Source organism: Sus scrofa, chromosome 12, assembly GCF_054392235.1.
Source record: "Sus scrofa isolate SSC_HxYL_T2T_F1_AM1 chromosome 12, Sscrofa_HxYL_maternal_Yorkshire_Landrace_v2.0, whole genome shotgun sequence".
Classification (NCBI taxonomy): Eukaryota; Metazoa; Chordata; class Mammalia; order Artiodactyla; family Suidae; genus Sus; species Sus scrofa.
The window spans coordinates 52,188,461-52,216,347 of record NC_139394.1 but is presented as its reverse complement, the minus strand read 5'-3'; the positions used below and the strand labels follow the sequence as shown (position 1 = coordinate 52,216,347).

The following is a 27,887-nucleotide window of genomic DNA, read 5'->3' as shown; positions in this document are numbered from 1 at the left end:
GCATCAGTCTTTTATGAGTGTGGTTACTTTGAGTCACTTTTCTTGGCTCCTGATTTATGATGCAGTGCTGGATTGTAGAAGCTTTGCTGCGGGAAGATCTCTTGGCACTAATTTTTTTTTTTTATGGCCGTGCCTGGAGCATGTGAAATTTCCCAGGCCAGGAATCAAACCCCTGCCACAACAGCAACAATGCTGGATCCCTCAATTGCCAGGCCACTAGGGAACATCACAGCACTGACTTTTTTTTTTTTTTTTTTTTTTTGTCTTTTTGCCATTTCTTGGGCTGCTCCCGCGGCATATGGAGGTTCCCAGGCTAGGGGTCGAATCGGAGCTGTAGCTGCCAGCCTACGCCAGACCCCCAGCAACGCAGGATCTGAGCCAAGTCTGCAGCCTACACCACAGCTCACGGCAATGCCGGATCGTTAACCCACTGAGCAAGGGCAGGGATCGAACCCACAACCTCATGGTTTCTAGTTGGATTCGTTAACCACTGCGCCACAACGGGAACTCCAGCACTGACTTTTTGACCTACAAAGCCTTAAAGTGTTTTAAGATCCTCTGCTATGAAAAAGCAAACCAAATGTATTCAGTAGAATGAGCTTAGAGCAAAAGAATGGATTCAGACACTTAAGAATGATTCTTAAATGCCAAGAGTTGAAACCAAAAGAATCTCGTGGCTAAATTAATCTTGAGTTAACAAGAAAATTAAATAGAAATCTCCCTAACTGAGCTATTAAAACTTTGTTGCATGTTAAATCCAAATTTGTCCAGCTAAAAATTAGGAGCACTTACTCTGCTGGAGATTACACATGGAAAGTTATGCCTTTTTTTTTTTTTTCCCCTTTTTTAGGGTTGCACCTTGGCATATGGAGGTTTCTAGGTTAGGAGTCAAATCAGAGCTACAGCGGCCGGCCTCTACCACAGCCATAGCAAGGCAGGATCTGAGCCGCATCGGTAACCTACACAGCACTTCACGGCAACACGGGATCCTTAACCCAATGAGCAAGGGCAGGGATGGAACCCCCAACCTCATGGTTACTAGTGGGATTCATTTCCGCTACACCACAGCAGGGAACTTCAGGAAGTTATCCTTTAAAGAGCTACTCATGGAGTTCCCTTTGTGTCTCAGTGGGTTAAGAGTATACTCAGCTAGTTTGTGGCATAGACCAAATTAGAACCCAGGGATCCTTCTAATACACTATTTTGCCTCTTTCTTTATAGGAAGGCTGAGGAATGGAGAAACTTTAAATTAGAAAGTTGACAACTGGGAGTTCCCATCATGGCTCAGTGGAAATGAATCTGACTAGTGTCCATGAGGAAGCAGGTTCGATCCCTGGCCCCACTCAGTGGGTTAAGCATTCGGCATTGCCATGAGCTGTGGTGTATGTAGTTGGTACAAGCGGCTCGGATCCCACATTGCTGTGGTTGTGGTGTAGGCTGGAGAGTACAGCTCTGATCAGACCCCTAGCCAGGGAACTTCCACGTACCTTGTGTGCGGCTCTAAAAAAAGAAAGGAAAGTTGACAAGAAAGAAGAGCAATCAAATCAGATAAATTGCTTCTAAAGTAGTATTTATAAGTCAGGATGCTTCTTTGGTTTGAAAGCCAGACTTCTATTCACCAAGTACTGATTTCTGTGCTTTTCAGGAATGCAGGAACTATGCAGCGCAGAGGTTCCTTCTGCCCTTCCCCTACAGATGTGAACACCACTTCAGTCAGTGCTGAGAGCACATGCATCTTTCCTTGTCTCTAACCAGGTGGGGGTGGGGGGGCAAACCTTCCCTTGCTGCATCTTCTGAAGGAACTGGACACGGAAGTGATTCTCAGACTGATGAGCTCTTTCAAGTGAGATAAGAACACGAGCCACGGGAGTTCCCTTGTGGATCAGCAGGAATGAACCCAACTAGCAACTATGAAGGTGAGGGTTTGATCCCTGGCCTCACTCAGGGGGTTAAGGATCTAGTGTTGCCGTGAGCGGTGGTGGAGGCTGGTGGCTACAGCTCTGATTTGACCCCTACACGAGGAACCTCCATACACCAAGGGTGCAGCCCTGAGAAGCAAAAAAAAAAAAAAGCAAGCCATGTGCACTTTAGGAGTAGAAGAGAGGGCATTCATTTTTTCGGTGTTTTTTTTAATGGCAGTTCCCAGGCCAGGGACTGAATCTGAGCCGCAGCTGCAACCCATGCTTTATCTGCAGCAACATCAAATCTTTAACCCACTGCACTGGTCAGGGAGTTCATTCCTGCAGTGTGAAATGAGGGGCCCTGCAGAGGTTCTCCCGTCCACTACCACCCAAACTGTCCAAACAACGGGTGGTATCTGACATCCAAGGATCGTAAATGATTTCTCTGGGTTAAACCTTGCCCCCTTATTCTGGCCTGCCTGCCTGTGCCCTTGAAAAGACTCCTTCACTTCCTTGAACTTCACTGGTTGGCACTGTTAATCCCGGGAGCTGAGAGACTGGCGCACAGGCTCTCTCTGCTCTGGATCCCAGGTCAGGGCGCCACAGGGGGACAGAGAAGCCAAGAAAGTAGGATGCCACGGATTCCTGCTGCTACTCTGGCTGAGAACATCACTACCCATCAGCCCTTCACCCAAGCCCCTTGGCAGCTTGTACAAACATCATTTTCTCCACGCTCCTGCTTTTCCTTCCCTAACCCCAGCTCTTTCTAGAACATTTGCACCCTGGTAGCAAGCAAGGGTGGGGGTGGGGGAGATGGAGGAAATGGGGGGAAGGAGAGATGGGGGACTAGGCTAGGGCAGCTGCAGCAGCATTTCCTTGACATATATCGAATTTCAAAGTCTTTTTTTTTTTTTTTTTTTTGCTTTTGCTTTTTTAGGGCCCTGCTTGTGGCATATGAAAGTTCCCGGGCTAGGGGGTTAAGTTGGGAGCTGCAGCTGCCGGCCTACACCACAGCCACAGCAACTTGGGATCAGAGCCACGTCTGCGACCTACATCACAGCTCGCAGCAATACTGGATCCTTAACCCACTGAGTGGGGCCAGGGATTGAACCCAAATTCTCACAGATACTAGTCGGGTTCATTTCCACTGAACCCCAATGGGACTTCTCTCTACTCCAGTTTTGTGTGGTTTTGTTTTTCTTTTTCTTTTTTTGCTTTTGTCTTTTTAGGGCCAAACTCGCAGCATGTGGAAGTTCCCAGGCTAGGGGGCGAATTGGAGCTATAGCTACCGGCCTACACCACGGCCACAGCAGCGCGGGATGTGAGCCGCGTCTGTGACCCACAACATAGCTCATGGCAACGCTGAATCCTTAACCCACTGACCGAGTCCTCATGGGTACTAGTCAGGTTTGTTTCCACTGAGCCATGATGGGCACTACCTCCAAGTCCAGTTCTATTTTTATTTTTATTTTTTTATAATGATTTTTATTTTTTCCATTACAGCTGGTTTACAGTGTTTTGTCAGTTTTCTAACTGTAAAGCAAGGTGACCCAGTACACATACATATACACATTCTTCTCACATTATCATGCTCCGTCATAAGCGACTAGATATACCTCCCAGTGCTATACAGCAGGATCTCATTGCTTATCCATTCCACAGGCAATAGTTTGCATCTATTAACCCCAAATTCCCAATTCGTCCCACTCCCCCCCCCTTGGCAACCATGATTTTCTTTTCTGTGGAAAGGTTCATTTGTGCTGTATATTAGATTCCAGATATAAGTGATATCATATGATATTTGTCTTTGTCTTTCTGACTTACTTCTACTTAGTATGAGAGTCTCCATAGTTACATTCATGTTGCTGCAAATGGCATTATTTTGTCCTTTTTTTTTTTTTTTTTTTTTTGTCTTCTTCTTCTTCTTCTTTTTTTTTTTTTTTTTTAGGGCTGCACCTGCGGCATATGGAGGTTCCCAGGCTAGGGGTCAAATCGGAGCTGTTGCTGCCAGCCTACACCACAGCCACAGCAACACCAGAGCCGAGCCACATCTATGACCTATACCACAGCTCATGGCAATGCCGGATCCTTAACCCACTGAGCAAGGCCAGGGATTGAACTAGGAACCCTCGTGGTTCCTAGTCGAATTCATTTCTGCTGCGCCACAACAGGAACTCCTATTTTGTTATTTTTTTATGGCTGAGTAGTATTCCACTGTGTAAGTCCACCTCAAACAATGAGGAGACTGGTTTGGCTATAGTGAGTGGTCTATAATAATGATAGCTAATATTTACTGTTCAAATCCGTTTCTGGCTTAGTTACTTTCCTGTTCAACTGAGCTTGATTAAAATAACTCAGACAGACTGTGTTGGACCAGTTAAGAGACATTAAGAGAAGGCCTTAATTCTTTTTTTTTTTTTTTTTGTCTTTTTGCCATTTCTTGGGCCGCTCCCGCAGCATATGGAGGTTCCCAGGCTAGGGGTCGAATCAGAGCTGCAGCCACCAGCCTACGCCAGAACCACAGCAACGCAGGATCCGAGCCACGTCTGCAACCTACACCACAGCTCACGGCAACGCCGGATCGTCAACCCACTGAGCAAGGGCAGGGACCGAACCCGCAACCTCATGGTTCCTAGTCAGATTCGTTAACCACTGCGCCACAACGGGAACTCCTCCTTAATTCTTTAAGTCATAGTTTCTTCATTTGTAAGTTATTTCATTGGCACAAGTGTTTTCCAGCTTTAAAAGAAAAACTTTGGGAGTTCCCTGGCAGCTTAGTGGTTAAGGATCTGATATTGCTATCACCTTGGCTTGGGTAGCGCTGTGGTGCATGTCTTGATCTCTGGCCTGGGAACTTCTGCATGCTGTGGATGTGGACAAAAAAAGAAAGTCGTTTGGAAAGCATTGTCATGTAGGTCAAATCATTGGCAAAAAGTCAGAACTCTGCTTGGAATTCAAGACCAGCTTTAATTTTCTCATCCATATCATCTATGCTTCTCAGCAGAAACATAGCAAATGATATAGCCATTTGGTTAAGAACAGGAGCTCCAGAGCCATGCTTTACTGTCTCTGTTATTTGCTGTCTGTGCGGACTTGAGCAGCTGGCTTCGCTTTTCTGAGCTTCCGTTTCTTCGACTATAAAATGAGGCTAAATAAGAACACCTTACCTCATTGAATTATTGTGACAATTAAATGAACTAAGGCATAGAAAGTTACAGAGAAACTGTTCATGCAATTAATCATATGCCCCAAGGCAGGTTACTCAAATTTTCGGTGTCTGAATTTCTCATCAGTAAAAGGGAATTATAACACCTATTTTGTAAGGTTCCTTTGATGATGAAGTTAGCTTATTTATTAACTTTTTATTATGAAATACTTTTTAGGTTCACACAGAATTTGCAAAAATAATACAGCCTGAAGATAAACATGTAGATCAATAGGATAGAACTGAGAGTTCGGAAACAAATGGCAGTTGATTTTTGACAAAGAGGAAGAGTATTCTTTTTAACAAATGGTGCTGGGACAGTTGGACATCCACATGCAAAAGAATGAATTTGGACCCCTATCTCACATTACACACAAAAATGAACTCAGTGTGAATCATAGATTACAGGTAAGAGCTAAGATTATAAAACCCTTAAAAGAAAACAATAGGATTACATCTTTGTGACTTGGGTTAGGCAATGATTTCTAAGCTTTGACACTGAAATTATAAATAATAGAAGATTTGATGAGTTAGACTTTATGTGGATTAATATTTTTTTGTGCTTCAAAGAATACCATCCATTGGCATTCCCACTGTGGTGCAATGGGATCAGCATTGGCTTGGGAGTGCTAGGACTCGGGTTTGATCCCCTGCCGGATGCAGCTGCAGCTTAGGTCTTGACTTTGGCTTGGTCGGATCTGATCCCTGGCCCGGAAACTTCATGTGTTGTGGAGGGGGGCGGTCAAAGAAAAAAAAGGAATACCATCCGGAAAGTGAAAAGATAATCCAAAGAACAGAAGAAAAAAAAAATTTTGTGTGTGTGTCTTTTTAGGACTACACCTGCAGCATAGGGAACTTCCCAGGCTAGAGGTTGAATCTGCTGGCCTAAGCCACGGCCACTGCAATGCCAGGTCTGAGCCATGTCTGTGACTCACACCACAGCTCACAGCAATGCCTGATCCTTAACCCAGTGAGTGAGGCCAGGGATAGAACCTTCGTCCTCATGGATACTAGTCAGATTTGTTTCCGCTAAGCCACGATGGGGAACTCCAAATTTTGCGTATTATATATATGACAGGGAACTTGCAAAGGATCTCAAAAGACATTTCTCCAAAAAATATAGTATGTGCTACAATAAGGATGAACCTCAAAAACATGCTAAGCAGTAAGGAAAAGAAGCCAGTCACAAAAGTGACAAAACCATTTATATGAACTACTATTTATATGAAATTTCCAGAGCAGGCAAATCTGTAGAGACACGAAGTAGATTAGTAGCTGCCTAGGGCTGAGCAGTAGGAGATGGGAGGAGATGAGGAGTGAGTTCTAAAGGATGTGAGGTTTCTTTGGGGAATGATAAGAATGTTCTAGAACTGTATAGTGATGCTAATTGTATAACTCCGTAAATATCCTAAAAATCATTGGATTGTATACTTTAAACAGGTAAACTTGATGGAATGCAAATTCTTTCTCAATAATGCTGTTTAGAAAATAGCACAGAGAGTTCCTGTGTACATTTCACCCACTTGAGAACATCTTACATAACATTAGTGGGACAATCAAAACTAGGAGATTGACATGGGTTGGGACAATGTTAACCGTTAACAAGAAAGACAATATTAGGATTTTGCCAGAGTCTAGAATAATGCCTGGCACAAAGTAAACCTCATACAAGTGGTAAAGGGCCCTGACGACGGTGATGAGCATGATGAAGATAACGCTGGGCTTTCTATTGCTGAGAGATGAATTGGCTGGTTGTTTTCAGAACATGCTATCCTTGTTCCTCTTTCTAAACTCAAACTCTCGCAGTCACCACCACCTGGGATTCCTTTTTCCTTCCTCTGTCTTTACCTCCTCAAATCCTTCATATTCACCCACCTCGATCACGTATTTTTGTGTGTTTTTTTTTTTCCTGGCTTTTTAGGGCCACACCTGAGGCATATGGAAGTTCCCAGACTAGGGGTTGAGTCAAGAGATGCAGCTGCAAGCCTATGCCACAGCCATGTCAGACATGAGCCACATCTGTGACTTACACCACAGCTCACAGCAACACAGGATCCTTCACCCACTGAGCGGGGCTTGGGGATGGAACCCAAGTCCTCATGGATACTGACCCACAACAGGAACTCCTCCACTGCGTGTTTAATAATGCTCCTCTCTCTTCTTTGAAGTTATGAACCTCGCCACCAGCCAGCATTTGCCTGGACCCTTCTTTGCATTTTTCTCATTTTCTCCTTCGAGTCCTAAATTCTCAACTAGATGGAGAGGCCGTATGGGTTACAATTTTTCGGTATCCCCCACAATAAACTTGGTGTGAGTTCAAACAAATTTATCCATTCAAAGTTGTTATCAAAAAATGGAATTCCCGTCATGGCACAGTGGAAACGAATCTGACTAGGAACCATGAGGTTTCGGGTTCGATCCCTGGCCTTGCTCAGTGGGTTAAGGATCTGGCATTGCGGTGAGCTGTGGTGTAGATCGCAGACGTGGCTTGGATCTGGCATTGCTGTGGCTGTGGCATAGGCTGGCAGCTACAGCTCCGATTTGACCCCTAGCCTGGGAACCTCCATATGCTGCAGGTGCAGCCCTCAAAAGAAAAAAAAAGGCAAAACAAACAAACCAAAGTTGTTATCAAAAAGATAGAGCAAGAGGGATGGGAGGTGAAACCAAGAAAGCAGGAGATGGAGGGCAATTCAGGCAGCAAGATGAGAAAGAGCCTCAGGGAGTCAAGAAGCGTTTATAGTGTATTCATTATATGGTCTATAGCGTAACCATTGCCAGAGAGAGAAAATAGGAATGAAGGTGGGGTACACCTGGCAATGTTGTTCCCCAAAGCATCTTTTATTTCTGTAGGTTCATCAACTAACTCCTCCTTGACATCTTAGGCAGAGTTAAACGCTCTGCCTCGGGAAGTCACACGGAGGGGCACGGGGTTAAGAATTCATCTGTAACAGCTCCAGTGGCTGCAGAGGTCAGGGCTCCATCCTCTGCTCAGCACAAGTCAGCTATGGCATAGGGCGCAGCAGTAGTTCAGATTCAATTCCTGGCCCTGGAACTTCCATATGACGTGGGTATGGCCATAAAATTAAAAAACAAACAAACAAACAGATAACAGGAGGTCCCATAGTGGCTCAGTGGGTAACACATCTGACTAGCATCCATGAGGACTCAGATTCCACCCCTGGCCTCCCTCAGGGTTAAGGATCCGGAGTTGCCGGATCCCGCGCTGCTGTGGCATAGGCCCAGCAGCTACAGCTGCCATTCGACCTCCAGCCGGTGAACCTCCATATATCATACCGTGGGCGTGGCCCTAAAAAGACAAAAAAAAAGAAAAAAAAGAAGAAAAAGCCCTGCCCCCGAATTCCCATCACATCTGATTGTGAGAGCCTGGGTTCTAATTCTACCTCCCAGCTACCTTGTGAGCTTGGCTTCCCCATCCCTTATTCTTAATTCCTAACACAACAGTGGGCACTCAATAAATGATGGTTGAATGAACGAATGCATAAACAAAAGACTGCCTGACTCAGAGCTAGTGCTGAACCTCAAGTCTACATACATGAGACTAGACACAGAATAATGTACAAAATTCGACAAATTTATTCGATCTTCCGAAGCTTTCGTTTCCTGCGGCCCTACAGCAGAAGGCACAGAAACAGCTTCAGAAACGCAGGAGGCGGGGCTTGCGCCTATATGGCGCACACCCCCTCGCGTTCAAATACTTCCGTCCGTGGACCCGCCCCTCTGGCCCGACTTGCATCTCTAATTGGTGAGCTCGGTAATCCTTCTGATCACACCGGTGCCTATTGGATCAACTGCTGAACTTGGGTTGCGCACTTCCTGGCTGTGGGAACGCGGAGCGGACGTAGGCTTGCCGCCATTGCCCTGAGCGGAAAGCGGCTGTCTGTGTGAGGGGCTGTGGGGGTGCGTGGCGGGCTTTAAAGGCCGGGCCGTGGGAGGTGCGGTGGGGGTCCGGCTGAGCGGCCGGAAGGATCCAGCCCGGCTGGGCGCACATTGAGCGAGGCGGGACTGCAGGCCGAGGGTCTTGACGTGTTCCTGCTGCGCCTTCTGTGGGCCTGGGCCCTCTTCCTCGTTAATTTTTTTCTTCTGCCGTTTCCCCAGATTCTCCGGGAATGGCCGGAGTGTTTCCTTACCGAGGGCCGGGCAACCCGGTTCCCGGCCCTCTAGCTCCGCTGCCAGACTACATGTCGGAGGAGAAGCTGCAGGAGAAAGGTGAAGAAAGTGTGCGGGAGCGGCGCCTGGGGGCGGGTGTGCGCGTGCGCGCGTGGTGGTTTGACCCCTTCCAGGTTTTGGCAAGTGTGTCAAAACATTAGGTCTTAGTGCACTTATTAGCCCTTATTTTTTTTTTTCATCTATTCAAGTCTTTAAAACTATCGGTTAAAAAAAAAAGTGTCTACTGTTTGCAGGCACTGATCCAAACAAGGGGGATACAATAGCTTTTCAGGCAAAACCCCTGCCGTTAAAGGGTTTAAGCAGAGCGAGTTGTCAAGAGAGCTGGCAGGGAGTGCTCCTGCTAGGTGCCCACCCTTTTGTCATGCATCCTGGTGGGCGCTTAGCCTAGGGCAAGAAGTAGGGGGTGATTAGGCTAAGGGTGTGCAGTCCTTAAAACTGAGGTGTTTTTGTAGCTCGAAAATGGCAGCAGTTGCAGGCCAAGCGCTATGCCGAAAAGCGGAAGTTTGGATTTGTGGATGCTCAGAAGGAAGACATGCCTCCAGAACATGTTAGGAAGATCATTCGAGACCATGGGGACATGACCAACAGGAAGTTTCGCCATGACAAAAGGGTCTACCTGGGGTAAGGAACATCCTGAAGTTATTTCATTTGGACTCTGCCCTGTCCCGTAAATCGCAGTCCTGGATAGCTGCTCTATCGTTTTGGGTCCTTAATCTTCAGCGACAGCCCATCTTGATCAAAGAAGGGAGAAAACCACTAGGATTCTGTTAGAATTACGAGATCTTCTAGTGATGCTCCTTTTTTGTTTTTTTTCTTTTCTTTTTTTTTTGGTCTTTTTGCCATTTCTTGGGCCGCTTTTGCGGCATATGGAAGTTCCCAGGCTAGGGGTCTAATCGGAGCTGTAGCTGCTGGCCTACGCCACAGCCACAGCAGCTCGGGATCCGAGCCGCGTCTGCAACCTACACCACAGCTCACGGCAATGCCGGATCCTTAACCCACTGAGCAAGGCCAGGGATCGAACCCGCAACCTCCTGGTTCCTAGTCGGATTCGTTAACCACTGCGCCACGACGGGAACTCCTTTTTCTTTTTTTATTTTAGGGCTGCACCTGTGGTGTATGGAAGTTCCCCGGCTAGGGATTGAATTAGTGCTGCAGCTGTTGGACTATGCCATAGCCACAGCAACGCAGGGTCTGAGTTGCGTCTGCGACCTACACTGCAGCTCACGACAACGCCAGATCCTTAATCCATTGAGCAAGGCCAAGGATTGAACCCTTGTCCTTATGGATACTAGTCAGGCTCGTTTCTGCTGAGCCACTACAGGAACTCCTTTGATGATGCTCTTTATTGCTCTGATTTTATTCCTGATTCTGGGACTGGAGATTTTAATTTGTCCTATTGATGCCGTGAGATGGTGTCTCAGTTTTTGAATGCATCAAAGCCCAGAGTAGGAAACTTCGTGCATTCTTTTTTTTTTTTTTTTGGGTCTTTTTGCCATTTCTTGGACCGATCCTGCGGCATATGGAGGTTCCCAGGCTAGGGGTCGAATCAGAGCTGTAGCTGCCGGCCCACACCACAGCCACAGCAACACAGGATCCGAGCCACATCTGTGACCTATACCACAGCTTACGGCAATGCCGGATCCTTAACCCAGTGAGCAAGGGCAGGGATCAAACCCGCAACCTCATGGTTCCTAGTCGGATTTGTTAACCACTGAGCCACAACGGGAACTCAGGAAACCTCATGCATTCTTGTTGCCTGTAACTTCTAAGTGACCAGAACCCTCAGTTTCAGGGAAACTTCTCAGTTTCACAGTTAACTTCTGAGGTGTCTGTACTCTTGTTTTTCTGTATTTCCAAGCTGAATGAGTACACGTACAAATGTCTTAGCAAATCCCTTTTCCGCTTTGACAAAGAAAATGTTAGCCACTGAATGAACTGTGACAGCCATAGACACTGTTTTAACTTCAAAAATTTTTTTCCTCTTTTTATGGCCACACCTGTGGCATATGGAAGTTCCTGGGCTAGAGGTCGAATCAGAGCTACAATTGTTGGCCTATACCACAGCCACAGTGAAGTAGGATCCAAGCTGCAAACTGCATTTGTGATCTACACCATAGCTTGTGGCAATGCCAGATCCTTTAATCCACTGAATGAGGCCAGGAATCAAACCCACATCTTCACAGATAGTACAAGTACATTAAGTTCTTAACCCACTGAGCCACAACGGAAACTCTTCTACTTCAAAGATATTTTTGAGAACTGTGCTGGGTTCCAGGGATATAACAGTGAACAGAAGGTAATGGCCTTGGAGTTCTCTTTGTGGCTCAGTGGTTAATGAACCTGACCAGGGTCCATGAGGATGCGAGTTCCATCCCTGGCCTTGATCAGTGGGTTAAGGATCTGGCGTTGCCGTGAGCTGTGGGGTAGGTTACAGACACGGCTTGGATCCTGCGTTGCTGTGGCTGTGGCATTGGCTGGTGGCTGTAGCTCCAGTTGGACCCTTGGCCTGGGAACTTCCATAATGCTGCAGGTGCAGCCCTGAAAGACAAAGAAAAGAAAAGGAAAAAAAAAGACAGTAATGGCCTTGCTAGAGCTTACAGCCTAGTGAAGTAACAGTTATTAGACAAATGGTTACAATAAAGTGTGATGAATATTTTGTTGCTATTATTTATAAAATGGTACAATGTTGCCTGTAACTTCTAAGTGACCAGAACCCTCAGTTTCAGGGACAGTTAACTTCTGAGGTGTCTGTACTCTTGTTTTTCTGTATTCCCAAGCTGAATGAGTACACGTACAAATGTCTTAGCAAATGAGAACCTAAAAGCTGTGTTTAGGGGAACAGCTGTTGATTTAGAGGGACCGAATGCAGTATTGTGGGACTGTGAGGTTTAAGAGCAACAGTGGCATAGTTGGAGGTGGGGCCGTGGTTCCTGATCCTGGACGACCTGTGCGCTGCGTTTGGAGTTGGATTGTAAGGCAGATTTTTCTGTGGAATGTGGCACTGTGATACCTAGTGGCTTCTCTGCATGGCACAGGTAGCAGAACACCTTGTCTTTTATTTATTTATTTATTTTTGGTCTTTTTTGTCCTTGTAGGGCCATACCTGCAGCATGTGGAGGTTCCCAGGCTAGGGGTTGAATCGGAGCTGTAGCTGCTGGCCTATATACCACAGCCACAGCAGTGTGGGATCCAAGCCACGTCTGCAACCTACACCACAGCTCATGGTAATGCCGGATCCTTAACCCACTGAATGAGGCCAGGGATAGAACCCTTGTCCTCATGGGTACCAGTCGGGTTCGTAACCACTGCGCCACAAGGGGAACTCCCACCTTGTCATTTCTAAATATTTCATTCTGTTGTTGCAGTGCTCTCAAGTACATGCCCCATGCAGTCCTCAAACTCCTGGAGAACATGCCGATGCCTTGGGAGCAGATTCGGGATGTGCCTGTGCTATACCACATCACCGGAGCCATTTCCTTTGTCAATGAGATTCCCTGGGTCATTGAGCCTGTCTACATCTCCCAGTGGGGGTAAGAAGGCCTGGAATGTGGTGGTGGTGGTGGTGGTTGGGGGACAGTGGGTAGAAGCCTTGATGTGACATTGTTGACTTTTCCAGGTCAATGTGGATTATGATGCGTCGAGAAAAAAGAGACAGGAGGCATTTCAAGAGGATGCGTTTCCCCCCTTTTGATGATGAGGAGCCGCCTTTGGACTATGCTGACAACATCCTAGATGTCGAGCCACTGGAAGCCATTCAGCTAGAGCTGGATCCTGAGGAGGATGCCCCGGTGTTAGACTGGTTCTATGACCACCAGCCGTTGAGGGACAGCCGAAAGTGAGTGATGGGTGGAGTTACTGCTCCCGTGAGAGTGCTGGAACTCCAGAAGGGGTCTTGGGAGAACAGTAGGTAGTATGGCGTGGTTTGCTGGTATACCTACCTGAGGTGGGCCTCTTTTTTTCCCTAGGTATGTGAATGGTTCCACTTACCAGCGCTGGCAGTTCACACTGCCCATGATGTCCACTCTCTACCGCCTGGCCAATCAGCTTCTGACAGACTTGGTAGATGACAACTACTTCTATCTATTTGATCTGAAGGCCTTTTTTACCTCCAAGGCACTCAATATGGCCATTCCTGGAGGCCCCAAGTTTGAGCCTCTTGTCCGAGACATCAACCTACAGTAAGTTGGAGAGAGGAGGGATTTTAGGCACTTTGGGTTGAATGAATAAAATCTGATGCTTTTTTTTTTTTGTCTTTTTAGGGCCGCACCTGCAGCATATGGAGGTTCCCAGGCTAGGGGTCAAATCAGAGCTGCAGCTGCCGGCCTACACCACAGCCACAGCAATGCCAGATCCAAGCCGTGTCTGTGACCCTATACCACAGCTCACGGCAACGCCGGATCCTTAACCCAGTAAGCAAGGCCAGGGATCGAACCCGCAACCTCACGGTTCCTAGTTGGATTCGTTTCTACTGCGCCACCACGGGAACTCCTGAAATCTAATCTTGATCCTAAGATTCCTTTGTAGTTTCCAGACTCCCCAGCTCGTCTGCTCATCCTTGATTTTGTACCCTAGGGATGAAGACTGGAATGAATTCAATGATATTAACAAGATCATCATCCGGCAGCCTATCCGCACTGAGTACAAGATTGCCTTTCCTTACTTGTACAACAACCTTCCACACCACGTCCACCTCACCTGGTGAGAGCACTAGTCCCAGCTGGGGGAAAGGCGACGCTGGCATTTAGGTTGGGCCAGGGCAGGAGAACTTGACTGATGACTTTTCTTTCATTTTAGGTACCACACTCCTAATGTTGTGTTCATCAAAACTGAGGATCCTGACTTGCCAGCTTTCTACTTTGATCCTTTGATCAACCCAATATCCCACAGACACTCTGTCAAGGTGAGAGTAAAGCATTTGACCTCAGTCTTCTAAGAGAAATTTCTTTCTTTCTTTTTCTTTTTTGGCTGCCCCTTGGCATATGGAGTTCTCAGGCCAGGGATCAGATCTGAGCCGCAGTCACAATCTAAGCTGCTGCTGCAGTAACTGCAGATCCTTAACCTGTACTGGGTTGGGGATCCACCCTGCGTCCCTGCACTCCCAAATTGCCACTGATCCTGCTGCGCCATAGTGAGAGATGAAGAGAGAAGTTTCTTGACTGGATAGAAGAATTACTAGATAAAATTCATCTATGAGGGAGACATATTTTCCTTTCTGAAGTATTCCCCTCACGCTATAAGCTAATTTGGGAGTTGGGCAATTGGCCCAAACTAAGTTATTGATATCATCTTGGTTTCTGAGATTATCCATCGGGGCTTTATCCGAACCCTTCTTTGTCTTTCCATATCATCTTATTCTGGTCTTTTTCTAGTGTGTTCTTTTTTTTTTCCCCAATCCCTTGAGCTGTAATTCACTACCACACAGTGGCCCCTTTAAAGTGTATAATTTGATGGCTTTTAGTTTTTTCACAGGTTTGTAACCATCTCCACAGTTAATTTTAGAACATTTTCATTTCCTCAAAGAGAAACCCTGTACCCATCAGTAGTTGCTCTTTTTCACTTGACCCTTCCTTATTTAGGCAACTATAAATTTACTTTCTGTCTCTATATATTTATCTTTTCTGGATGTTTCGTGTAAGTACAATCACATAGTGTGTGGTCTTTTGTGATTGGCTTTTTACACTTAGAATACTGTTTTTTTTTTTTTTTTTGTCTTTTGTCTTTTTGTCTTTTTTTGTTGTTGTTGTTGTTGTTGTTGTTGCTATTTCTTAGGCCGCTCCCGCGGCATATGGAGGTTCCCAGGCTAGGGGTCGAATCGGAGCTGTAGCCACCGGCCTACGCCAGAGCCACAGCAACGCGGGATCCGAGCCGCGTCTGCAACCTACACCACAGCTCACGGCAATGCCGGATCCTTTAACCCACTGAGCAAGGGCAGGGACCGAACCCGCAACCTCATGGTTCCTAGTCGGATTCGTTAACCACTGCGCCTCGACGGGAACTCCTTAGAATACTGTTTTTGATGTTGATCTATGTTCCATTACGTTCTTAGCATGAACAGATTTCCTTCCCCAAGCCCAGTGTTTGGAGTTCGAAGGGAAGGTGATTGCAGTGTTTACCTCTTCTGGTATTGGGGCTCCTCTGGGAGGCCTTTGGTGGAGAGCCAGTTGGGGTGTGAGAGGTGCTGCTTGCTTTCCTGGTTGGCCTCGCCTTGCTTTCTGCTCCCACGGCCCCCTTTGCTCTGGCCCTTTAGGGCTTCTCTTGTCAGGCAGCCCAGTTTCCATGGCAGATGTAGCCACTGGGCCAAGCACAGTTGGCCCCAGAGAGGTTCCCTCTTGTTCTCAGTCTCTGCCCAGTTCAGCAGGAGCTAAACCCTCAGGGATTCTTCTTTCAGAGCCAGGAACCGTTGCCGGATGACGATGAAGAGTTTGAGCTCCCAGAGTTCGTGGAGCCCTTCCTGAAGGACACACCCCTCTACACAGACAACACAGCCAATGGCATTGCCCTGCTCTGGGCCCCACGGCCCTTCAACCTACGCTCTGGTCGCACCCGCCGGGCCCTAGACATCCCCCTCGTCAAGAACTGGTAAGGCTTCTACCTGGGAGGTAGTGTGTGTATAGGAGGAGGGGCCCCAGCTGGGTGGGCCTGCAGCCTTTCCCAGAGTGGCTGGTGGGAGAAAAGGGCTGAACTCCTGGGCTTGTTTTTTCAGGTATCGGGAGCATTGTCCCGCTGGGCAGCCTGTGAAAGTGAGGGTCTCTTACCAGAAGCTGCTTAAGTACTATGTGCTGAATGCCCTGAAGCACCGGCCCCCTAAAGCCCAAAAGAAGAGGTGAGGTGCCACAGGCCCCTGCCCAGGCTTCTTCTCTTCCAAAGATGATCAGAAGACTAACTCTCCTTCTTATTCCCTCCTCAGGTATCTGTTCCGTTCCTTCAAAGCCACCAAGTTCTTTCAGTCTACGAAGCTGGACTGGGTGGAGGTGGGGCTGCAGGTTTGCCGTCAGGGCTACAACATGCTCAACCTTCTTATTCACCGTAAAAATCTCAACTATCTGCATCTGGATTACAACTTCAACCTCAAGCCCGTCAAGACGCTCACCACCAAGGTACCTGCATTGGACCTTAAGGGCCTCCTGGGCTGCAGGGATGGGCTGGTCTTGCTCTGGCCCCTGCAGGAGGCACACGTTCAGTCCGGACTCTTGCGACTAATGTTGTTTCTGTTTTTCACATCTTTTCTAGGAAAGAAAGAAATCTCGTTTTGGGAATGCTTTTCACCTGTGTCGAGAAGTTCTGCGTTTAACTAAGCTGGTGGTGGACAGTCATGTGCAGTATCGGTTGGGCAACGTGGATGCCTTCCAGGTGAGCTAGGAACCCCCAGTCCCTGCCCCAGGCGGAGGTATGGGGTGAAGCCGGAGCCCATCCTGGAGCTGGATCTAGCTGAAAGCCTAACGAGGCCGTGTGTTGCAGCTGGCAGATGGGTTGCAGTACATCTTTGCCCACGTGGGGCAGCTGACGGGCATGTACCGGTACAAATACAAGCTGATGCGGCAGATAAGAATGTGCAAGGACCTGAAGCATCTCATCTATTACCGCTTCAACACGGTAAGACCCTGCCCTCCCTCATACATGCGTTTTCTGAGATCCATCTTAATTTTTACATCTAGCCAGGGTTTTCCAGGGATCTACTGGGAGAGAGGCTTTGAGTTCATTATTGCCCTCACCTTGTGAATCTCAACATTTTCCCCCAAAGCCCCTCTTTAGGTCCAAGTAGAGAATCTTAGTTACTGGTTTCTGCCTTAAAGTACCCCATTTGCCCCGTTTCAGATATTGAGGTTTCAAGAGTTTTCCCTTTTTCTCCTTCACTGCCACAGACGTACTCCTTTTTTTTTTTTAATTTTCTTTTTTCTTTTTCTTTTTCTTTTTTTTTTTTTTTTGTCTTGTTGTTGTTGTTGTTATTGTTGCTATTTCTTGGGCCGCTCCCGTGGCATATGGAGATTCCCAGGCTAGGGGTCAAATCGGAGCTGTAGCCACCAGCCTACGCCAGAGCCACAGCAACGCAGGATCTGAGCTGTGTCTGCGACCTACACCACAGCTCACGGCAACGCCGGATCGTTAACCCACTGAGCAAGGGCAGGGACCGAACCCGCAACCTCATGGTTCCTAGTCGGATTCGTTAACCACTGTGCCACGACGGGAACTCCCACAGACGTACTCCTTGCCCCACCTCTGCCCAACTTTCTATTGTTGTCTGAATGAATTGCTAACTTGTATCCTTCATTTCTGCTTGGAATCCTAGGGCCCTGTGGGGAAGGGCCCTGGCTGTGGCTTCTGGGCTGCTGGCTGGCGGGTCTGGCTGTTCTTCATGCGTGGCATCACCCCTTTGCTGGAGCGTTGGCTGGGCAACCTCCTAGCTCGGCAGTTCGAAGGTGAGTGGTTTTATCTGTGTCCGCTTTCTCCCCTAAGCACTTGGAGGGTAGATCGCGTGTGTTCCTGTTCTGTTCCCTGCCTTTGTTTGCAACTGAGAATCCCTTCTTGCCGGATTGCCTCTAAGGCCCAGTCTCCAGGGCGTCTGACCAAGCATTCTGTTTCTTGGGCTTCACTCTGGGGCCTTGAGGCTGTGGAGTATTTATAGAATGGAAAGTTCTCAGAAGCATACTTGTGAATGTCTGAGGTATCTTGAATGTGTTAAGCACGCAGATGCTTTGTTTATACTTACTGATTTCATTGTCACCATGGTTAACTGTGTGCGTGAAGGTAGAGACTCTCATTGGAAGCAACAAGTTTTGCTTTCCATCACTTTCCCTTGTAGGCCGGCACTCAAAGGGGGTGGCAAAGACTGTGACAAAGCAGCGCGTGGAATCGCATTTTGACCTTGAGCTTCGGGCCGCTGTAATGCATGACATTCTGGACATGATGCCGGAGGGAATAAAACAGAACAAGGCCCGGACCATCCTGCAGCACCTCAGTGAAGCCTGGCGCTGCTGGAAGGCCAACATTCCCTGGAAGGTGAGTGTCTCCCCCACTCCGAGGAGGCGTGGATGGACATCGTCTTCCCGGGGTTAGGGTTACCACTTCCGGACTGCCTTGGGGTGCGTGTGGCTCCCACCAGATTCTCATTGTGCTGTCTGTGCTTTCAGGTCCCTGGGCTGCCAACACCTATAGAGAATATGATCCTTCGATACGTGAAGGCCAAGGCTGACTGGTGGACCAACACTGCCCACTACAACCGGGAACGAATTCGCCGTGGGGCCACGGTAGATAAGACTGTTTGCAAAAAGAACCTGGGCCGCCTCACTCGGCTCTACCTGAAGGCAGAACAGGAGCGGCAGCACAACTACCTGAAGGTCGGGCTGGGTATAGGGGAGTGGGCAGGAGGATGGGCTGCAAAGTTGGGACCATGCCTTGCCCTGGAAGGCTTGGGATACAGTTGGAAGCTAATTCTCATGTCCACCTTACAGGACGGGCCTTACATCACAGCAGAGGAAGCAGTGGCAGTATATACCACCACTGTGCATTGGTTGGAAAGCCGCAGGTTCTCACCCATCCCCTTCCCCCCACTCTCCTACAAGCATGACACCAAGTTGCTCATCTTAGCCTTGGAGCGGCTCAAGGAAGCTTACAGGTGAGGGGTAGACAGGTTCCTATGGGGAGGTGACAGGGAAGAATGACAGCATCATCAAGAGTCCAAAGAAAGAAGGCTTAGCATCAGTCCTTTCTGGGGTTGGCTTCCTCTTGATTTTCCCATTCACCTTTTCTTTTGCCTTGTCAGTGTGAAGTCCCGGTTAAACCAGTCTCAGAGGGAAGAGCTGGGTCTGATCGAGCAAGCTTATGACAACCCCCATGAGGCGTTGTCCCGCATCAAGCGTCACCTTCTCACACAGAGAGCCTTCAAAGAAGTGAGTGAGATGCCCTCGACATTTTGTTCTGGCTGCGTGATTCATCCCTGGCACCCAGTGTGGCAGGTTGTCTCAGGTGGTTGGTGGGTTGGTGTGAGCCAGCTTCTGTGTCTCGCAGGTAGGCATTGAGTTCATGGATCTCTATAGCCACCTGGTGCCAGTGTATGATGTGGAGCCCCTGGAGAAAATCACTGATGCCTACCTGGACCAGTACCTCTGGTACGAAGCTGACAAGCGCCGCCTTTTCCCGCCCTGGATCAAGCCTGCTGACACAGAACCGCCGCCTCTGCTTGTTTACAAGTGGTGCCAAGGTAAAACTTTTCTGGGATCGCACCTGAGAACGGGAGGCGCATTGAGTTCTGCTATCCAGGCAGCAGAATTAGCTTACTTTCTTGCTGCATAGTAGCAAGGAAATGGTATTGATGCTAAACTGAGCAAAGCTGACTCTCCTGGCAAGCCAGCGAATGAATGGAGTGGCATGCGATCGGATTACCGTAGGCACTGGTCCTGAAAGGGAATTTCTTTCTTTCTTTTTTTTTTTTTAAAGGGCTGCACTTGCGGCATATGGAAGTTCCCAGGCTAGGGGTCGAATCGGAGCTACAGCTGCCAGCCTACACCACAGCAACGCAGGATCAGAACCACGTCTGTGATGTACACCACAGCTAACAGCAACGCCAGTTCCTTAACCCACTGAACAGGGCCAGGGATCGAATCCACAGCCTCACGGTTACTAGTTGGATTTGTTTCTGTTTTGCCACAACGGGAACTCCCTGAAAGGGAATTTCTAACCTGCTGGAGCCCTGTCTTGCCCCCTCCTCAGGCATCAATAACCTGCAGGACGTGTGGGAGACAAGCGAGGGCGAGTGCAACGTCATGCTGGAGTCACGATTTGAGAAGATGTATGAGAAGATCGACCTGACCCTGCTGAACAGGCTGCTGCGCCTCATCGTAGACCACAACATCGCTGACTACATGACTGCCAAGAACAACGTCGTCATCAACTACAAGGTGTGTTCCGGGGTCGGGGTGGGGGTGTCCAGCCTGCCGAGCTGGGATTTGCTGAGGTGGGAAAGGAAGAGGCTGGGCCCCGGAGAAGCCTGGCACGCTGCCGTGGTTGAGTGTCCTCTTTCTTTCTAGGACATGAACCATACAAATTCGTATGGGATCATCAGAGGCCTGCAGTTTGCCTCGTTCATCGTGCAGTACTATGGCCTGGTGATGGATTTGCTTGTGTTGGGCTTGCACCGGGCCAGTGAGATGGCTGGGCCCCCTCAGATGCCAAACGACTTTCTCAGTTTCCAAGACATAGCTACTGAGGCTGCCCACCCCATCCGTCTCTTCTGCAGATACATCGATCGTATCCATATTTTTTTCAGGTGAGGGCTTGCCTGGTTTCTTATCCTTGCAGGGCACTGAGGCATGTGCCCAGCCTCTGGAAGTGGCTGTCCTGCCTTAGTTGGCTTGCTGCTGGGTTGGGGCTCTAAAATGGAAGGAAGTCTTCTGAGTGGGAAGGGGCGGGGTGGCCTCCCTCTAGGGAACTGTAGGTCGCATGAGATCCCAGTGTGCTTGGGCCTCAGCAGGGCGCATTGTCTGGTGCAGGTTCACGGCAGATGAGGCTCGGGACCTAATCCAGCGTTACCTGACGGAGCATCCTGACCCCAACAATGAGAACATCGTCGGCTACAATAACAAGAAGTGCTGGCCCCGAGATGCCCGCATGCGCCTCATGAAGCATGATGTTAACTTGTGAGTCTAAGTTGGGGCTCTGGGAGCGAGAAGGATGTCAGCCTGAGGGACCCGGAGGACAATTAGAGGGACTTTAGGAGGTGGTCTTCTGGGTAGGAGGATGTACTCTGTTGGGCTGTCGTCAGTCTGGCCTTTGCAGGGAAGTGCCTTCCAGGGGACTGGTGTGACCCATGTTCTCTGTGGGCAGGGGTCGGGCAGTGTTCTGGGACATCAAGAACCGTCTGCCACGCTCAGTGACTACAGTTCAGTGGGAGAACAGCTTCGTGTCGGTGTACAGTAAGGACAACCCCAACCTGCTGTTCAACATGTGCGGTTTTGAGTGCCGCATCCTGCCAAAATGCCGCACCAGCTATGAGGAGTTCACCCACAAGGACGGGGTCTGGAACCTACAGAATGAGGTAGGGCCTGGGCCAGGGGGCGGGGGAGCCGGGAGGAGCATTACCACCTCCCGGTAGGTGGGAGTGAGGAACTGCACACACTTTTTCCTTTTTTTTTTTTCATTTTTGGCTGCCCCATCACACATGGAGTTCCCAGGCCAGGGATCAGCTCTTATCCATAGTTGTGATCTGTAGCGCTGCTGTGGCAACACTGGATCCTTTAACCTACCGTACTGGGCTGGAGATTGAATCTGTGTCCTGGCACTGCAGAGATGCCGCTGGTCCTGTTGCACCACAGTGGGAACTCCCAAATACCTTTCCAGTGTCAGTCGGATGAGCCTGGTTGGGGGAGTAAGGGCTTAGTGATGGTCAGCATTGGTTCTTGGCGTTCCCACTGTGACTCTGCCGGTTAGAGACCTGACGTGGTCTCTCTGAGGATGCGGATTTGATTCCTGGCCTTGATCAGTGACTTAAGGATCCAGTGTTGAGCTGTGGTGTAGGTTGCAGATGAGGCTTCAGTCTGGCGTTGCTGTGGCTGTGGTGTAGGCCAGAAGCTGCAGCTCTGTTTCGACCCCTAGCCTAGGAACTTCCATATGCCATGGGTGTACCCCAAAAAGACAAAACAAAAAATTTCTTCTTCCTGTGGCAGTTCCAGAGATAGTTAACCTTGACCTTGTGGTTTAGGTTACTAAGGAGCGGACAGCTCAGTGTTTCCTGCGTGTGGATGATGAGTCAATGCAGCGCTTCCACAACCGTGTGCGTCAAATTCTGATGGCCTCTGGGTCCACCACCTTCACCAAGGTACGTAGTGCAGTCATGTTCTCTGTCCGTCTCACATCCCGTTTAGATCCTTGTGCTTTGCTCTCCTTTCTTGCCAGCTGTGCTCAGTGTAGTCTCCGTGCTTTATGTACAGCAGCAATTTGTTAACTGTGTGTGCTTTAAGTTTTTGCAAAGTTTTAAAAATAGCCTTGCTTTTAATGCTGTCTTCACGTTCCACCAATGGTACACATGAGTGTCTGGACTGATGCTCTCAGGAACATCAGTCACGCCAAAAAGAGAGGGAAATGCTAGGTTTTTATTAGGTTGTGTTCCAGAGTCATTGTCTAGTTTCTAACTGTGATGAAGAGGCAGCGATACAGTGGTGAATGTGCAACACTGATGATCACAGAGCTGGAAAAATTGTGAACTTGAAAGTGTTGTGATCAGTTCCAGATTTGATGTGCAACTCAAAAATATAGAAAAATGGCAGAATAATCTGCTCTTGCCCAATCACGTTAGCTTCATTGTACTGACAACTTCAGTTGGCATCACAGACCACAAAAAAAAAGCAAACCAGAAAAACACAGAAGGGAAAACCCCGGGATTTTTTTTCTGGAAATGTAATGCTTACATAGAAAAACGGCTCAACAGCTTAAAAAAGTTGCTTTATCCTGGTTTCTTTTAGAATAACTTTTTTGTTCTCGGGCCACACCCGAGACATGTGGAAGTTCCCAGGCTAGGGGTCACCACAGCCACAGCAACTTGGGATGCGAGCCGCATCTGTGACCTACACCACAGCTCTTGGCAACGCTGGATCCTTAACCCCCTGAGCAAGGTCAGGGATCGAACGTACATGCTCATGGATACTAGTTGGGTTGTTACTGATGAGCCATGATGGGAACTCCCTGGAATAGTTCTTAACCATGACGTTTTTGCTCCTTTGGCCTTCATATCTCTTTAGATGTGTAGCGTATAAGGAAGACTTTAAGTTTTGGGGTAGTGGTTCTGATGGTTCTGTTATGGATACATTTTTTTTTTGGCCACACCCAAACCGTGTGGAAATTCCCGGGCCAGGAATCAAATCCACTTCACAGCCGTGATGTGAGCTACACCAGTGGATATAAGGATCTAATGCTGGATCCTTAACCATTAGGCTTTCAGGAAACTCCTAGCAGACACAGGATACTTTTTTGTTGTTGTTCCCCTTATTTTTGGCCACCCCTGAGGCATATGGAGTTCCAGGCCAGGGATCAGATCTGAGCTGCTGTTGTGATCTACACTGCAGCTGCAGCAACACCAGATCCTTTAACCCACAGTGCTGGGCAGGGGATTGAACCTGTGTCCTGGTTGCACCACAAGATCCCATTGTGCCACAGTGGGAACTCCATGACAAGTTTTTTAATCTTAGCATCCCTTACCTAAAATTTGTCATGATACGTTTTTTTTTGGAGTATGGTGCAAGGAAAAAAATGTCTTTTTAGGTTGTGTTATATCCTGTAAGAGTCAGATAACAGGAAACATATAACTCATTCATTCCATTGGTGTTTGTCGATAGCCACTGTTCAGGGCATTACACATACTCCATGTGAGAGTCTCTGCCTTACTGAAACTCACTACTTAGCTAGAGAGATAGATGTATATATAGTCAAAGAGAATTGTAATATCCTGTGTCTGTAGAGCTCTTGTGTTATTTGGGAATCTGTGAGAGCACACAGATCATGACGCCAGCCCAGTCTGGGAGAGGGAGAAAGACTTCCTGAAAGAAATAATTTGTGAGAGGCAGGTGAGTGAGACATTCTTTCAGCCAGAGATATGAAGCGGTAGCTGGCGTGGTATGTGTGAGGCTCTAAAAAGTTCGGAATTTACTGCAGTAAAATTGTGGAGGAGACAGAGGCTGGATTAAACATGAGCCAGATCACGGAGGGTATTACACACCTCGTTAAGAGTCCTGTAAATGGAGTTCCCGTCATGGCTCAGCAGTTAATGACCTGACTAGTATCCATGAGGATGCAGGTTTGACCCCTGGCCTTGCTCAGTGGGTTAAGGATCTGGCGTTGCCTTGAGCTGTGATACAGGTCACAAACGTGGCTCGGATCCTGTGTTGCTGTGGCTGTGGTGTAGGCTGGCAGCTGCAGCTGCAGCTCCGAATGGAACCCTAGCCTGGGAACTTCCATTTGCCACAGGCGTGGCCCTAAAAAGACAGAAAGACACACACACATACACAAAAAGAGTACAAAGTGAGCTGAGGCTTGGGAACTATTGTAGAAGTCTAGCTAAACATGATGAGAGCAGTGAACGGAGAAGGGAACAGAACTGATAAGTAGTTAAAGTCAGCGGAGCTTCATTTTGGTGGAATGCCGGAGGGAAAGGAAGTCAAGGTAACGTTGAGTTTTCGGCCTGAAAGACTAGGTGGGTATCGGTGCCACCAACTGGAGTGCTTCAGGAAGAGCAGGTTCAGGAAAGAAGATAATGGACTTCGTTCAGGGCATAAAAAGGATGAGGTTCCTGAGAACATCCAGATGGAGGTTACAGCAGCTGCTTATTTATATTGTGTTCCTTCTATTTCAAGATACATATATACATGTATTTGTGTGCATTTTGTCCCCCTTGAGGGTACCTCTTAGATTTGAGGAGCAGTATGAGTTTGAAGCTCTAGGGAGAGAAATAAGGTGAGAAAGTAAGAGCGATTAGGGGAACTTAGAGGTTCCTCTAGGATGTCCAAGTGGAGATAATGTTACAGTCTGAGGCTTGAAGAAGACGTCTCAGTTGCAAATGTAGATTAGGAGTCTGTCAGCATAAAGGAGATGATTGAGAATTTAAGAGGGAGCGAGGTTGTCTTGGCAAAGTGTAAGCAGCGAGAAGAGCAGAGGGATGAGTTTGGAATTCTAGGGAACAGTAGCGGCAGTGTGGCCAGACTGGGGGAGTGCCGGGCTGCGGGCGCCAGGCCTGTCAGGAGTTGGGACGGGCACTTAGCAGTGTCCGTTACCTAAGAGTGTTTCAGTCAGATGAGGCCTGACAAGCGTCCATTGGATTTGGCCGTCAGGACGTCATTGGTGACCTTAGCAAGAGCTGTTTCGGAACTAGTGGGGATAGATGCCAGATTGCAGCGGGTGAGGCTTTATGGGAAGTGAGGGAGTGGACTGTCAGTTTGCCAGAGCTGGAGGAGGAGGGACATTCGATGCCACCTAGAGGGAGGTAGGAGAGAGGCAGGTATTTTTAAACGGGAGTGCAAGTATGTGGGCAGGAGGGAGCCAGTAGCAGTTCAGAGTGTAGCAAAGAAGTGTGAGAAGTGATGTCCCCTCAGCAGGGACGGAGTAAAGGGCAAGCAGGGGAAAGTATCCTCTGAACCTAGTAGAAAAGAGGTCTGCATAGACGAGAGTGTAGGTGAGTTTAGTGGGGAGTTAGGAAAAGGCTTGACTCTTTCCGCTTAGCCTGGGCTGGGCTGGGCTGAGGGGCGGGGGTGTCGGACTTGAGCACACTGGTGAGGGGTGAGTCCGCTGGTGAAGGAGCTGTGCGCTAAGGGTTTCAAGAGAGTGAGGACAGCTGTGAGTGAGTGTGGGCTCTTCCCAGAAGCGCTCAGCTGCTCGGCGATGGGCTGGAGAAGGTGGAATAGATTATAGTGCTGGTTTAGGATTGGGGTTTTGCGAGAGGGCTGTTGTGTAGTGGTAAGGGATTGGAAGCAGGGGAATTAAAGGTGCAGCCAAAAAAGAAAAAAGGAAAATTTCTTCATCTTCCTAGGTTTGGTTTCTTTTTAAATTTTTTTCATACCGGTAATTTTTATTTATACTTTGGCCAGCATTCTAGAATTGACTTTTTAATTTATTGACGTGAAATTTGCATAAGAAATGAAGCACTTTAAATGACCGAGTTCGTAACATTTAGTACACTCATGATGCTGTACACCCTCCACCTTTATCTCTTTACAAAATATTTCCAGTACTCCAAAGTAAAACCCCATACCTCATAAGCACTTTCTCCCTGCTGTTGTCTCCTCTCCCCAGTTCCTGACAACCACCAATTTGTGTGCTGTCCCAATGGATTTATAGTCTTTGGATATGTTATTCTTTTTCATTTTTTTTTAATTAAAGTATAGTTGATTTACAGTGTTCTGTCAATTTCTCCTGTACGGCAAAGAGACACAGTCATACATACATATACATTCTTCTTCTCATATTTTCTTCTATCATGCCAAGGTTGTTAATAGAAGGGAAATCTCCAGTAAGGCTAGAGGTAGCTGGACCTTATAGCCCTATTCTTGCCCTCTAAAATTTTGTTTCCTCCTTGGACTCACTTGTAATCATTACTGATGCTACCAGTGTAGGTGCTGCTGCTGTGCTGGCTTTATGTATGTTCTGTGCGCTAGCCCAGGCATGGAGCCAGGACCCCACCCTTCAGTCCTAGTAGTCGGTATGAAATAAGACTGGAATTAACCAGCTGTCTTTTTACTATTGCACCTGCGGCATATGGAATCAGAGCTGCAGTGGGCTAGGGGTCGAATCAGAGCTGCAGTGGCCGGGCTACACCACAGCCGCAGCAACTCGGGATCTGAGCTGCATCTACACCACAGCTCATGGCAACACTGGATCTTTAACCCACTGAGTGAGGCCAGGGATCGAACCCATGTCCTCCTGGATACTAGTCGGGTTCATTTCTGCTGAGCCACGATGGGAAACCCCTAAGAGCAATTTCAGATTTATAATACAAATGAGAGCTCGCCCATGTAATTGCTCCCCCCCACATGTATAACCTCCACCATTATCAACATCAGTCACCAAAGGGGTGCATTTTTTACCAAGGATAAACCTACGTCGGCACATCATAACCACCCAAAGTCCCATAGTTTACCTTAGGGTTCACTCTCGGTGGTGTATGTTCTGTGGATTTGGACAAACATATAAGAACACACATCTGTGGAACTCCTGTCGTGGCTCAGCGGAAACGAATCTGACTGGTATCCATGAGGATGCAGCTTCGATCCCTGGCCTTGCTCAGTGGGTTAAGGATCCTGTGTTGCTGTGAGCTTCGGTGTAGGTCGCAGACTCGGCTCGGATCTGGCATTGCTGTAGCTGTGGCGTAGGCCAGTGGCTACAGCTCCAGTTGGACCCCTAGCTTGGGAACCTCCACATGCTGTGGGTGTGGCCCTTAAAAATAAATTAAGAACATGTATCTGGAGTTCATCTGTGGCTTAGCAGGTTAAGGACCTAACATTGTCACTGCTGTGGCGCAGGTTTGATTCCCTGGCCCAGGAACTTCCATGTGCTGTAGGCATGGAAGTAAGGGAAAAAAAAAAAAAAGAATACATATCCATCATTAAAATATCATACAGAGTGTTTTCACTGCCCTAAAAATACCCTGGTCTCTGCCTGTTCACCTCCCCGGCCCCAGCCATATGTTTAGTTTTAAATGGAAAAAAATTTGTAGCCTAGTATATCATAGTTCAAAAGGATAACAGTAAAAGTTCCCATTAATTTTTCTACCAGTTACTTTTTCATCTGCAGGAAAAAGAAGTTAAATATTAATAAAACTCAGAGTAACACCCAGAATCCTGTCATCCTACCATCAGTTTTTATTTTTCCACATTCCCTTCCAAGTTGGTCATGTGTTATGATGGCAGGTTATATAAATTGAATTTGTTTTCTTTTATGAAGACTTGATATGTGTAAAGTTCTTACCATGGCACATAGTACACAGAATCACTCAGTATTATTCTTTTTTCCTCCCCTCATGCCCAGGAACTTCTGCTATTCTTAAAGGAATGTCATACTGCCTGGGAATTGATATCCGTTCCCTTCTGGGAATAAAGCAGTGCCAGTACTGTTGTGCT

At 47.9% G+C, this 27,887-nt stretch overlaps 1 protein-coding gene and 1 pseudogene across 4 annotated transcripts in view; both read left to right on the top strand.

Moving 5' to 3' along the window:
• The first annotated feature begins 8,965 nt into the window (after positions 1 to 8,965).
• PRPF8 (pre-mRNA processing factor 8) overlaps positions 8,966 to 27,887 on the top strand; it is a 34,160-nt gene continuing 15,238 nt past the window's right edge. For 2 of the 4 annotated variants that reach the window (XR_014821477.1, XM_021067569.2), the window contains exons 1-24: positions 8,966 to 9,008; positions 9,223 to 9,333; positions 9,747 to 9,915; positions 12,660 to 12,824; positions 12,911 to 13,129; positions 13,260 to 13,472; positions 13,867 to 13,992; positions 14,089 to 14,194; positions 15,683 to 15,873; positions 15,998 to 16,117; positions 16,202 to 16,391; positions 16,525 to 16,644; positions 16,753 to 16,887; positions 17,582 to 17,711; positions 18,095 to 18,291; positions 18,423 to 18,629; positions 18,744 to 18,907; positions 19,055 to 19,181; positions 19,300 to 19,492; positions 20,002 to 20,189; positions 20,319 to 20,557; positions 20,781 to 20,927; positions 21,115 to 21,325; positions 21,989 to 22,105. Coding sequence is in view for 2 of the 4 variants with exons in the window: in XM_021067569.2 (XP_020923228.1) it covers positions 9,234 to 9,333; positions 9,747 to 9,915; positions 12,660 to 12,824; positions 12,911 to 13,129; positions 13,260 to 13,472; positions 13,867 to 13,992; positions 14,089 to 14,194; positions 15,683 to 15,873; positions 15,998 to 16,117; positions 16,202 to 16,391; positions 16,525 to 16,644; positions 16,753 to 16,887; positions 17,582 to 17,711; positions 18,095 to 18,291; positions 18,423 to 18,629; positions 18,744 to 18,907; positions 19,055 to 19,181; positions 19,300 to 19,492; positions 20,002 to 20,189; positions 20,319 to 20,557; positions 20,781 to 20,927; positions 21,115 to 21,325; positions 21,989 to 22,105 (3,774 nt within the window). In the remaining 2 variants the exon portion in view is untranslated. Of the gene's footprint in view, positions 9,025 to 9,222; positions 9,334 to 9,746; positions 9,916 to 12,659; positions 12,825 to 12,910; positions 13,130 to 13,259; positions 13,473 to 13,866; positions 13,993 to 14,088; positions 14,195 to 15,682; positions 15,874 to 15,997; positions 16,118 to 16,201; positions 16,392 to 16,524; positions 16,645 to 16,752; positions 16,888 to 17,581; positions 17,712 to 18,094; positions 18,292 to 18,422; positions 18,630 to 18,743; positions 18,908 to 19,054; positions 19,182 to 19,299; positions 19,493 to 20,001; positions 20,190 to 20,318; positions 20,558 to 20,780; positions 20,928 to 21,114; positions 21,326 to 21,988; positions 22,106 to 27,887 lie in introns of all 4 variants that reach the window. The other 2 variants (XR_014821476.1, XM_021067568.2) reach the window with 1 other exon arrangement.
• On the top strand, positions 22,227 to 22,883 carry LOC146398305 (small ribosomal subunit protein uS8 pseudogene; annotated as a pseudogene).